General features: G+C 37.6%; 1 protein-coding gene across 1 annotated transcript in view; it reads left to right on the forward strand.

The window, feature by feature from the left end:
• Positions 1 to 3,849, forward strand: part of MCC (mutated in colorectal cancers) — a 167,376-nt gene extending 163,527 nt beyond the window's left edge. Inside the window, exons 16-17 of the mRNA XM_009998799.1 lie at positions 2,546 to 2,668; positions 3,669 to 3,849. Coding sequence (XP_009997101.1) covers positions 2,546 to 2,668; positions 3,669 to 3,849 — 304 coding nt within the window. The remainder of the gene's footprint in view (positions 1 to 2,545; positions 2,669 to 3,668) is intronic.
• The last annotated feature ends 9,424 nt before the right edge of the window (positions 3,850 to 13,273 follow it).

Consider the following 13,273-nt stretch of genomic DNA (forward strand, 5'->3'; position numbering starts at 1 on the left):
ACAGTTAAGAACTAGTATTTGAAAGTTATTTAATTAGCCTAGAGAGGCCCAGGGTGCCTACCATTCTGCTGGCTCTGTATTTTTGGCAAGCAGCAAGACAAGAATGTTACAGGCCAAGTGTAAAGAAATATCTATTGATATTTAGCTGAGTTCAGACTGAACATGACTCGTTGAAAGGTATGAGTGCAAAACCAGACAAAAGGTGATGTAATAGTTTTATCAGGTAACAGTCACTGTAGGAACCAAACTACCAGGTTCCTCCAAGTCTTTCCGCTGTTTCTTTTCCACGCAGCTTTTGTTACAGCAGGTGGGCTAAGGACTTCAGCTGCACTAAGCTCCAGGGTTCTTTCCCATGGGACTGTGCGCAGAGTTTTCACAGTTACAGCTTTTCTTGCACATAATGTTAAATCAACCTCGTTTTTTGGTTTTGTTTTGTTTTCTCTTCACATCCAAATACCGTAAATGTTTATTCCATTGGACTTGCTGTTCACACTAGGTCACAGTGCTGGGCACAGTGCTACTGAGCCTTCCCCAGAGCCTATGGCTGTAGCGTCCTTTGGAGCAGATAAGCACCAAATTCACCCTGTGATGTTCTGTTATACTGGTATTGCCACACACACATTAGGTAACCTCGGCCAGGTCTGATCTTACTCATCTTTTATTGCAAGTGAAAACTGGGTATTTTTTGTTTGTTTCTGTTTTCTTTGCAGAACAGAGATTTTGGCTGTAGACTGTACTGAGTCTTTCTGACTCCTAGGATAGTATATAAAAATAAAATGTATATTTGGGGTGGATGGCAGTGAGCTTCTAATCACTAGGGGAAAAACATTGCATAATTTGAAAACAGAGTATGTTACTTCAGTGAAAAACGCATAAAGAATGCTGATGATTCTTCATCAATAAGGCCCCTGTTACGTTCTTTTTAATTTGGCCAGTGAACCAGCGTCTGCAGTGTGTTGGGTTAAAGTGCTAACTCGGACTATTTCCCCGGCTGACTTTGTGAAAGCCCTTCTGTTGCTGAAACCCGGCACAGTGGGACGTGCCACTTGTGCTGTCCTTGTCTCTGGTTATAAAATGGTGCCATTGCCAGGCCAACCTCGGAACTGCAGGCTGATGAGTTGGGTTTTGAGGAATCATCCACTCGTGTAGTCTGTGCAGAACTGGGGAAACTTCCATAAAGTTTTGGCATTCATTCCCATGGGGCTTAGTAGGCATATGTGGGAGCTAGTGGTGGTCTTGTTGTTGAGATGAAATCTAATTTACTGTCTTAACAGCACAGCAACAAAACACAGGAGGGAAAGACAAATAGTGACTCTAAGCAGCAAAGTATGGACAATCATCTCCATCCATGCAGAGCTCCCAAGTGTAAGGTTCAACACTTCATCATGTAACTTTGCCCCCTGCCACATGCTCATGAGCGCTGGGAAGTGCTTTTTAAAGCCAGCTTAAGCCTTAAGCTTTAATGCTTACTCCTGCTCAGAACATCTGCCTTGTTCACTTTTTCTTTCCCTCATAGAGATATTCGTAATGTAAAAATCTTATAAGGTACCTTGCTTCCACTTTGGCTTACTTCATGTAGTTTTTGATTCATAATTGGTAAGTAAGAATTGGTAACTATGTTGGCATTTTAAACCTCACTACTCTGGCTTAATTAAAGGGTACCTCCCAAAAGAAAATGCCTGTTCTCTGTCTTCTGCCCTTTTTTGTGTGTGCTCCCTTCTCTTGTTCCTTTTCTGTTTTCCACCGCCACGTGGACTGGACTGGTTGGTTCCTAAAAACACGTAGTGATCTACTGTAACAGAGGCTGTAGCATAAATTACATATATAGCTAAATTTGAGGCAGTAGCTGAAATCAGTGGAATTGCCCTGAGGATGTTGGAACACTGAAACAGGTTGCCTGGAGAGGCTGAAGATGCCCCATTCCTGGAAACATTCAAGGCTGGGTTGGATGGGGCTCTGAGGAACCTGATCTAGTGGAAGGTGTCCCTCCCTGTGGCAGCAGGATTGGAATGAGGTGATGTCTAAGGTGCCTTCAAACCTAAATAATTCTGTAATTCTATAGTAATTTCTAAGTAAAAAGGAATTTGTTTAGCCAGTTGTCTTAAATAGCAATCCTGGTATTATAGTTTTAATTAAAACTCCTATGTGATTACCATGATGTTTGATTTCCCTTGTTAGTTTTTTTCACTAGCTCATTCCAGACACAGTAGGTGGCAGGTGCCAGGTGTTCTTAATTATTTGTTTTCTGTGTCTTTGTGATTATTAGTGTAATTCGATACATTCAAGATCATGATCCACCGGAGAGGTTTGCTTTCTCTTTGCTGCATCTCTGATCCTATATTCTAAAATAGTGAATGTTGTAAAAATACAAAAATCAATTTGTGGAAAAGTTTAATGTAAGAGCTACCTCCTGTTTTATCCAAGTAGTAGGAAGAAAAATATTATCATCTTGTCAACTCCGCACAGAACAACCACTCATGCACTTGTGAGGTGAAGTGTTGTTTGTTTTGAAAATGGTTTTCTCCCTCCTTTTCTCCTGATCCAGGGAGAAGAAACTAAAAGCTAGAGTGCAAGAATTAGTGAGTGCTTTGGAGAGACTTACGAAGAGTAGTGAAATCAGACATCAGCAGTCTGCAGAATTTGTTAATGACCTCAAAAGGGCAAACAGGTAAAGGAACCACCACCAGACGGATGCAAGATTGATTCCCTTCCCCCCCCCCCATATTCTGGTAATGCACTGTAAACCTCCCCTTGCCTTAATGAGCAGTTTTTGGATCCCTGCATTCACGAGAGTTCACTCTTTAAGGTGATACTTAGCGATGGGGGAGGTATATACCTCCCATGTATGACACTGAAAACTACATAGCTAAGAAGAGAGTCAGGGAAATAGATTAATCTTAAATGAATTACTAGTAAATGCATTATTATTAAAATAAATGAAAACCTTTGTTTAGTGAGATTTATGAATCTCTCGCTTTGTTTAAAAATGCTCGCTTTTCTTCATCTCCAGCCTCTTGATTAATAAACTGGTTTTGATAGTCACACTTAAATTCTGTTGCTCACTCAGTAGATTTTACTGGCACTGTTTGGATGGTCTGAGAATATGGTGGACTGTAGCTGCCCTTCCTGCAAGGAGCCTATCACTCACTATGTAGTTTTCATTAATAACTTATACCTGAAAGCCCTTGTGTTGAGGAGCAATGCCCAAGTTCTCAAGTTTTCCAACTGAGTCAATTTGGAGGCACAGAAAATACTTAGCAATTGACAAATTAACACAAAATACCATCTTTGGAATAGAACTTTTTTTAATGGAAAATGCAAAGTCAGTGCTGGGTTTTGTAAGCAAATTCTGGCAATGCAATGTTTTAGTAAATGATTGCATATTAAATGTTGTGCTATGCTGACTCACAACAGCAGGAGGTCACCATCAGCAACCCCTAGCTGGCTCTCTGAACCACGTTTAAAAGTGTTTTCACTAACCAGTTTACCACAGCATTGATCTGGTTTTGGACCAATAAAGTTTGGATCTAACGCATTGTAAAGCACTAGGAAATTTTAGGAAGAATATCAATAACCAGACTTTCCAAAGGTGGGATTTTGGGGTGGATTTTTGTAGCTCTTGCTATGAACAAGCCTTTTAAAATGACCTTGCCTTGTATTTCTAACAGCAATTTGGTAGCAGCTTATGAAAAAGCAAAGAAAAAGCATCAAAATAAGCTGAAGAAACTGGAATCACAAATGATGGCCATGGTGGAGAGACATGATACACAAGTAAGAATGCTCAAACAAAGAATAGCTTTACTAGAAGAAGAGAACTCTAGACCACACACCAATGAAACTTCACTTTAAACGCATCTCTTTCAAAGATGCTTTGTGCCATTACAAACGCGTTTTTTTGGAGACTGACTTAGGTAGCTTCAAATGCTGAAAGCTCTGTCAATGCTGACACACTTAACCACCTTCTCTGGGATCCTAGAGAGGTGCTATGGGGATAACCTAAGTGGGGATAATGTAAGTGTTAATCTTAAGGACTGTTTCATAATGTAAAATGGCAGTGCCTGAATTATCATACTATGATTATGTACATTATCTGTGTCATTATGTCTATATTCATACATCTTCTCTTCCATTTTATGTATGTACTATGGGTAACAGTGTCACATAGCAAAATAATTGCTATTAAGAGGTTTTAATTTGGGAAGTTTGAAGATAATTTGAGAGCTCTCCCAATCCCTGTGCACACAACACTCTGTATTGTACCCTCAAGATTTGCTGCTGTGGTTAAATCAACTAAATAGACACTTGCAGAGTGGGGAGATAGGCTGGCTTCCTTTTTTGCACCATACTTGCAGTACTGTCACTTCACTGCAGATCCTCCTGTTGGTTTGGAAAAGCCAAAAACGCTAGTTGCATCTCTGAAAACTGTAATGGTGTATTTCTTCCAGTTTGTAAGAGGATTAAAGGCTGTTTCACCATACCAGATAGTCTGTGCCAAGGTTGGGTAAGAAATGATAGGAGTCCTCCTGGTATTTTATATTGTGTGGTGTTTGCAGTTACTTTGTGAAACAGTTGTTTTTTGTTAATACGTTATAGACAAGGTTTTCTTTAAGAAGCTGGGCCATTTTTGTCATGCACATAGTGCTTCTGAACAGCTTTCTGTGATCAAGAGGCAGAATGTTATCTTTTTATACTTGTTACAACCAAAAAAGGTACTTACTAGGAATGTACCTGTTTAATATTGAATATGTAGGCCCAAAATTATAAATGTGTAGGTGTATAGATATATAGCCACAAACAGAATGTGAATGTTGAATTCTTCATACAGCTTCTTAGGTTACTTTTCACTATTTGCTAACATTCTCTTCTTTTGCTAAAGTCACATCATTTTTTATGGTATTATCAAACTGCTGGAATTGAAACTGTTGGCCTGTTATGGTAATGAGCATTAAGCAAAGAAAGTGATCATGTTGACTTCTCTAGGGAGCAAAACACAGGAGACTGCTTTTTGACTGAGTTCATAAAGCAGCTTCCAAGTTTGTTTTTAACATGCCAAACTAGAGTCTGATGTTATTAGCCTGTTACTGTTTTACACTTCTATTTGCATTTTTCAGACTCTGAGTTAGTTGGATTTCAGGAGTTGTCTATCCTTTACATGTTGTGTTGTACCGCAGGTTCTATTAGTGTATTTAGAATTAAGATCACTTTTCTCATTTATTCCTCCAATTTCTAGTACTAAGGAAGTATGTGTAGTTAGTTTGAACTGGTTTTGTCTACTACTGGATTAGGCCAGACAGACAGAATAGTTGTGGGAATCTGTGTTCCAAATATGGCATTATTGTTAAGTCTGTGTTACATCTGAAACTAGCAGTTGGTGTTCATGACATCTGCATTTCTTAGGGCAGCGATTCCTGCTTCTCTAGAATCTGATACATCAGCTACAAAGCCAACATATGTGGTTTTTCACAATAGCAACTTAAATAATGACAATTTCAAAATCAAGTTCTAGGTAATGAAGCCTTGAGATTGGTTTTGATCAGTCCTCTGTCTCAAGATAACTGTGCTTAATTTAAAATGCAAATGGAAATTTTTGCAAACCAGTCTGTTGAGGGAGTAGACACATTGATTTCTGTGTTGCTAAGTACCTGTCTATGGCATTTCCCTTTTTTTGGCCAACAAGTTTCTCACCATGAGGTTTTTCCCTGAGCTTCAATGCTAGCTGATCACACTCATTTCTGAAGAAACACAAGGAAAATCATCTGCTATGTACTGTGGAAAAAATACAATCACAGTTTTGTCTTCATCTTCAACACCCACATAACTCAAGGTAATCTCAAACTCCATGAAATACCTTTCACTTACGGTAACTAGAAACCACTGCTGCACTGGATTTCCTCTTAAGCTCATTTTTTTTCTATTTCTTGGTAGCAAGAGAGTCTGTTAAACAATACAATGAAGCTTAAGGTATTTGAATTGAAACCTCTCTTTTAAATAAATATATAGATTAAGAAAGCATAAAATGCACTTGGGTTTAAAGGCACAAAAGGCTGTGGTGTCCCTCAATGCCTCTCTCCGGCCTAATGATTTGCTGATTCTGCATAAGCTGATCATTGTTTTACCACACTTAACCACATCACTTCCCTGCCAGCTGTGCTCTAAAAGTGTTTTAGCATAAAGTATAAAACATCAGTCACTTCCCTTTTTTTCCCATACAGATTATAGATGAGAAAGCAGAACTAGTCTCATATAGCCTCAGCAGTACCCATAGTTTGCCACATCACCAGTTATTTTGCTTAAGAAAGCACCTATTCATTTCTTGGTCTCCTGGAGAAAGGTTTCCTCAATAGGGAAGAAGTGAAAGGTTTACTGCTATTGTGAAAACTGTTTCATATTAACAATTAGCTGCAGTTCCTGTGTACCTGTAAATACCTGTTAAAATGGCACCAACCCTGAGAATAAATGCCAAAAAAACTCCTTTTTTTTTTTTTTTTTGCAACTGTTTGAAATGGCAGCACACCCAGCCTACAGATGAGCGTGCAAATCACCTTGAGTCACAGGAACTTTACTCACTTAAGACATGACAGAAAAAAATACCTTTGAAAAGCAAGGAAAAAAGGGGGTTCTTTGCAACAGAACCAAGTTGCTCACTCATTAATTAATGTTAGGGTATTCGTGCTTTGTTTTGTTTTTTTCTAAGTCACTAGAGTGCATGAAACTTTGTATTTCACAGTGTGTTTAGAACAAAAGTAGTACTGTTTTTTCTAATTGTATAAATCTTCACCAGCTTGAATGTATTGTTAGCTATTGCAAAGCACATGTGACTAAGTTTGCATTAATTTCAGTATTGTTCTACTGGTTTTATTAGGATTTACTCCTCCTTTAATACTGTACCATACATTGTAAGTTTAGAAACTTTTCACCTTACTGAATCAGCTTTAAATGTGTGCTGCTTTTTAGTTTCCTAGCTGCTGTAAAAATAGCTATTTTGTGTTTATTTGATATAGAATTTTAAAAACTGCATTTATTTATACAGAGACATTTATAATACTTATTTTACAAATGTTCTTATATTCTGAATAAATTTCTAATGCTGTTCCTTTGCCTTGAGGTTGCTTTACCTTGCATACTTTGTCATCTTCATGTTGAATGGCTTTGTTTATAGGTACCACAAAGATGTTCCCCAAGGCAAGATACAACACTGTCAGGAAAGTTCCTATAATAGGGACATGAAAAGTTGGTAAGAACTCACTGGAGACCTGATCAAGGGTTTTAGCTGAGCTTAGTAACATTAGTACGTCCCCCAAAGCCTCTACAGCTTCAGCTGTCACTTTATGGAAATGAAAGGGCACACACAAAAACTTTTCCACACATCCATTTCTTCTAATAAGTTATATGGACCAAAAAATTACGACTATTTCATAAATACTTTAAAAGCACTGATTGAAGTTCACATACTTTCTCCAGTACATCTTACACTTAATTATTTTTTATTGGTGTTTTTTTGGGGGGGTTGGTGGGGGTTTTTTGCTTTCTATTGTGCTGAATAGGCCTCGTGTCTACCTTTACAATTGACTTGCAAAAATAATAGTTTTCACTGGCACTGTATATAATTAGTGGTGCTGATTGGCTTAAGGCAACATTTAAACATTCTACAGTGAAAGAGCAACCTGCACCATCAGCTCAGGCTTTACATTTCACACTGATCAGCAATGCTTATATTCATACTTCAGTACTTTGTTATATTTATATATAGAGGAATTTAACTTGACAGAGAAAAATTACAGTATAGAAGAAAATGTCAATTTATTCATAGTCTCCTAAAGATGTGCTTCAGTTTCTGAATGTGTGAAAAACAAATCACAATCATCAGTACAACAGTTGTTACAGGTGGTTACAGATTTTTATTTACTAAAATTGAAGAGTTGACTAATGCAAAGTTTTCTTGCAGATAACAGAATGGAAACAGGAGAAAAAAACTGGTATCTTTACATGTTTTCATCCTATTAGCTGTACATACTTTCTGCTTAGTTAGCACCAATATGCTGCTTACATACCAGTGAGGAAAACCGATCAAGTTCTTGAGCTTTAAACAAAAAGGAGGAAGCCATTACCCTTCATGCATGATCCATATAATAAAACACTGCTCCCTGTTTTTCTGCGAGGCATGCAGTGCTGCACAGAGAGGCGTTATCTTCGGGCAGCAATACCTGAGCAAGCCTGGGTCCTGGAACATGTATAGCAATCTAGCATTATGCCAAAATTAATGAAAAAAACCCCACCTCCTGTGGAGTCTGTTTTGCTTTTTAATGTTCTAAGTGCAAACCCAGCTAAACTGCTCCTCAGGGCTAAAGTACAGCTTCCATGTATTGCAGTGCCATGCAGACATAGTAATGTTACTTAAGGATCCTGTCTTAAGTATAGACTTGAGAAGTATTTGCTGAGAATTCTTAATTGAACAGTTTTGCATACTTTTCCTGCATAACAAAAATTTACCCAAACAGCAAGATACCAATGGTTCATCTTCCTAGTTCAGTGATTTTGCTCCAACACACTTTAAAAAATTTGCAAATTAACTTTTTCTCACAGTGGGAAACATGTTGTAGAAAACTGAGTTTGCAGGGTTTATATTCTTAAAGAACTGTAAGTGCTTTGTTTTAAAATTTTTAATGCTTCATGAGATGTAATAGTTTCCATAAAGGCAATGAACTAGAACTCAAAATGGAAACTAGAAGCTAATTCCTCTGATCAACCATATAAATGCTTAACAATGACAAATTACTCAGTGTTTTCAGTAAATCCAAAATGAACCTATTTGAATTTAAACATGCTGTACCCTGCAAAATTTTGATAATTACTTAAAAGCAATCTTTCTTTTTCCTGCAATTATTGAAGGAGGAATTAAGAGAATTTTACTTCCTTCCCAGAACGATCCCAGAGCTGACAGCAACTTAAAGAGTTTCTGTAGAGATTAATTTATACAGTAAAAGTCAAGTCTAGCTTAACCAAACATTTTCAATGAAAAGACATGTTAAAACCCGAGCATTTAATTTTAATATACTACTTCTAATCAAGAATACTTCCTCTTGCATGGTTTTGAATGTGGCCATTGCTACACATATTGTCTTCCTTGTAAAGTCATAATCTAGTGAATAAACAGTGAAATGCACACACAGTACAAATCCTGCTGCATCTGTCAGTGCTTATGTACAGAATTAAGAACAGTGCAAATACTAGCATTTAGCCTAAACTACACTATTGCTATAAATGCAGAAGAACAAAAAACTATTCTGCAAGAGTAGTGATGTTATGAAGCCTGATTTACTGTAAAAGCACCTTCGATTAGTTTGTAGAAATCTACCATCTTAAATAATGTTGGTTGCTTCAAAAGCTGAAATTTTGTAATAACAAAAAAAATCTGAAATTATGGACCCAAGTATAAGCATCAGATCATTTAACATTTACCATGCAAAACTTAATTTTTGTAAATAAACTGTATTTTAAATCAACAGGTCAGACTACTCTACCAGTTCTCAATACTGAGCTTCCTAATGCATTTAGAGTGTAACCTCCTTATTTAAAAGATGAAGGCACCTGACTTAACCTCTGAAAACATCTCTGTTGCTCAGAATTTGTTAAAAACAGGAAGCTGAGGACTGAACAGCCCACTGACCCTACAACTGGACAGCCAGTCAGCCATGGAGCAGCAGCACTGTCTTGCACGACAGGGTATCAGAGATTGGACTTTTAATGTAGAGTCTTGCTCTTCACACCAGAAAACATGAGTGCAGCTATAAACTATAAATCAAAAAAGCAACTCTACTACAGCAAATAAAAGTTGAAGAAAGTATTTTCTTATCTGAATTTACAATCTGAGAGCAAGTCTGTTAGGAATAGCCAGGCCCAAAGCCTGCCTTGTTTTCAAAAAGAACTGTTACATTTATTACAGCCACAGATAGGTAAAGGAAAAACACAAGTATTGTTCTCCAATCACCAAATTAAATCGGGAATGTTGAAGAACAGCACGGAACTCTGGACCAGCAACTAGGCTCAAAATTTTATTAGAAACTACCTATGCAAGTTTGATCTAAAGAATTTACACTGTGTTAAAAAAATACTTTGTGCAGTAAATAAAGCTATTTCCCCTCTTCTTCCCAGTACCACTGCTTCCAGACTTCAAGCTATGTAAGACACAGCTACTTTCAAAAGCATGCACGTACATCAAAGAGTTGAAGTTAATTGCATTTCAGCACAGACGTCCTTCAGTTAGGCAAATAAAACTTCAGTCTGAGTTCAAAGTTTAGAGCAGGAGGAGAAGACGGAGAGATGCTAAATATCTCACACAAGCAGGGAGTGTATGTAGTACTAGAAACTGCAAACTAATATTAGGTTCCCAGCACCCACACGTTTATAGGTTTATTGTTAAACATTTATTTAATCTCTTAAATTCTTCAATTTCAAGAACATTGAATGACCATTCATAATATGAATAACCCCTTGCAGGCAGCATTCTCAAACTGAGCAATGTTTATTTTTCAAGTATCTTGACATCAGCTCTCAAGCCTGACATGCAAACAGTTACTTGTTTCTCTGTGTCTAGCTCCCATAAAGTAAAAACTCAGGGAACTAAATTCTTTATCTCACTTGTTATTTCTTCACTGGTTTATAAAAGATAATGTAAACGGTACTTCTAAACTAAAAAATATACTTAATTATAAAAGGATGACAAAATAAAAACACAAACAATAGTAAACAATTAAAAACGTTCACAGTGCAGGGCATGGTGGAACCCATAAGGTAGATCACATGCCACCACACTTACATTGTTTCAGAAACCTTACCGAGAAAGCAGAAAGCAATGCTACTACAAGAAACAGTGCTCTTCTACAAAGAAGTTATTGCCTATTTATCACATTTATTTGCAACTCACATTAAGGCTAGATTTACTAAAATAATGATATTTGTATAAGCCCCACTTAGGGTTGCTAATGAAGCAACCAGTTCACCAAGAAGAAAAAAAATGACCCAGTGAATATACAGGGCAGCCAGCATATCCTATTCATAGGACATACTTGCTTCATTCTAAAGATTTTCTCTGTTTGGGATATGATTTCCCAAACAGTTGACAGATGCTCCAAGTTCACTCATTAATATCCCCCTTATTTCACAGAGCACTAGATGAAATATAACTTAAGTCCTCTGAGAAGTTAACTTATAAAAGATTTCCACAGCCTGATATTTTAATCATGCCTTAAGAGAGTCTTGTTAACTCCACAGGCAGTAGCAGCCTCAGGATGTGAATACAAATTTCTGCCTCACCATGAGTAAAGGCACTTTTGCTGGGAAATCACCTACTTACACTAAAGAAGTAACTAAAGATCAGTTTTCAGCTGAAGCCGAGTAACAACCTCCTCCAGCATGATACCACCTTCTCAATTACTGTTCTTTGCCATTTACTGGTTTGAACAGCCTTTGGATATCATTTTTTTAAAAAAGAAAACAAAAACAAGCAACAACAACAACATCAAAATCAACAACAAACAGAGACAAAGCTAGATTGAACTATTTCAAGATTTGGTCTTGAAAGACAAGGCCCTCAGGACTCTTGTCCTCCAGCAGAAGGAAATGCTGCAGTCTGCTTCTCCTGTTGACTAATACAGAAGTTCAGCGTTCCTATCACCAGATTATTACAGCATAAGAATCCCAAATCACCTGGTGCCAGGCAGATAAATAAATGCGGAGATAGTTCTAAAGCTATTTCTGCAGAAAAGCACTAGGTAACAGATCAGGTAGGGCTGATGAAGTAGGGTGGTTGAAGGAAGACCAGGATTTCATTTTTGGATGACACATGAGTTGCATAAAGACCCAGCGCATGAGCACACACTGTCATCAGACAAGGGCATAGTTTATTCAACCTATGAAGTTACCAATTACTCACCTTTATTTTACAGAAAAGTCCATTTTTAAGTCTGGGACAACATGCTTGCTACCACAAGCTGCTGTGACAAATTATCTCAGTGCATTTCTCTCAACTGCAAAGCACATGTTCAAAACCCCCTTACTTGAACCAGGAAGGTGATTCAGCAGTTTGTCACCTCAACTCTTACTGTTTGTTTCTCTCCCCCCACCCCCCATCTTTTACTTACAAAGTGTTGTAGCTGAAAAAAACTGAGGCTACATCATTTAAGTGCTGACTGCAAGTGCAATTCGATACTATGGAGTATATACAGAGCATACACTACACAAAAGATCTGAGGACAACAGCACAGAATCCAATACTGGACATCCTTAGAATAGTTATTGCAACCTGGCTTAAGCCATTTAGTGTCACAAAATTACTCCTGTTACCCACACACCTGCCTTTCTCCTCAGTGAGATCTACAGAGGCTTATTTACATTCAGTATAAATTCTACAAAAGTAACCTCTCGTAGACAAAATTTAAGCTTTTCTTTTTTAAAGCAGCTGCAAGTGGGATAACACAAAACTTTGCAACTTCTTCTTACCCAGCTGGGCACAGTGCATTAGAGTTGATGCTAGACACTTTGAATGGCTAAGTTCTACCCAGTTTGTGTATCTTTACTAAAGATGGAGGCAAAGTAGGTAAAAATGCTATAGATCTGACTCAGTACTACTGATCACCAGCCAACAGAAACTACCAGTGTGAGGGAGGGAAGGTATTTTGGGCAAGCAAGTGGGACAGAGAAAGAATAATAGGCTGAGGCTAGGTTTGAAATGTGCAACTTGAGTTTCAAAATCACTGGGACAGAGGAGTCCTCTGAGAATCAGTTTCATTGCCACTGCCATAATATTGCAATGTGCTACACGATAATGAGTAACAAGTCCAATAATTTACATCAGAGCAGTTAAAGTTTACCAAGCTGATATACTCAACAGTTTAAAAAAAGTCAGTGACATTCTACAAAACACACAGTAAGTTAAAAAAAAAAACAAAAACACACACACAACACAACCAAACAAAAAATACCAACAACAACACACAAAAAAAAGAATGCCCTCTAATGCACAGCTAGGAACAAGTGAACTGAACACTGGAAAGGTACTTTTGTGGACAAAGGCTATACTGCATTTAAAGTGCAACACTTGTCTATGCCACTCCCATACTGCAAAGAGAACAAACCCTTCCAAACCACCAGTTAGTCCCTGCATTGCATTTAAAAACAAACAAACTAAACTAAACTCCTGAGAAAGAGTAAGGCTGGATAAGAAACCCCCTCAATTGCAACAGGCAGGTCTGATTTTTGTTCCTAATGTTTGTTG

The sequence above is a fragment of the Chaetura pelagica genome, unplaced genomic scaffold, assembly GCF_000747805.2.
Source record: "Chaetura pelagica isolate M959 unplaced genomic scaffold, ChaPel_1.0 scaffold306, whole genome shotgun sequence".
Taxonomy (NCBI): domain Eukaryota; kingdom Metazoa; phylum Chordata; class Aves; order Apodiformes; family Apodidae; genus Chaetura; species Chaetura pelagica.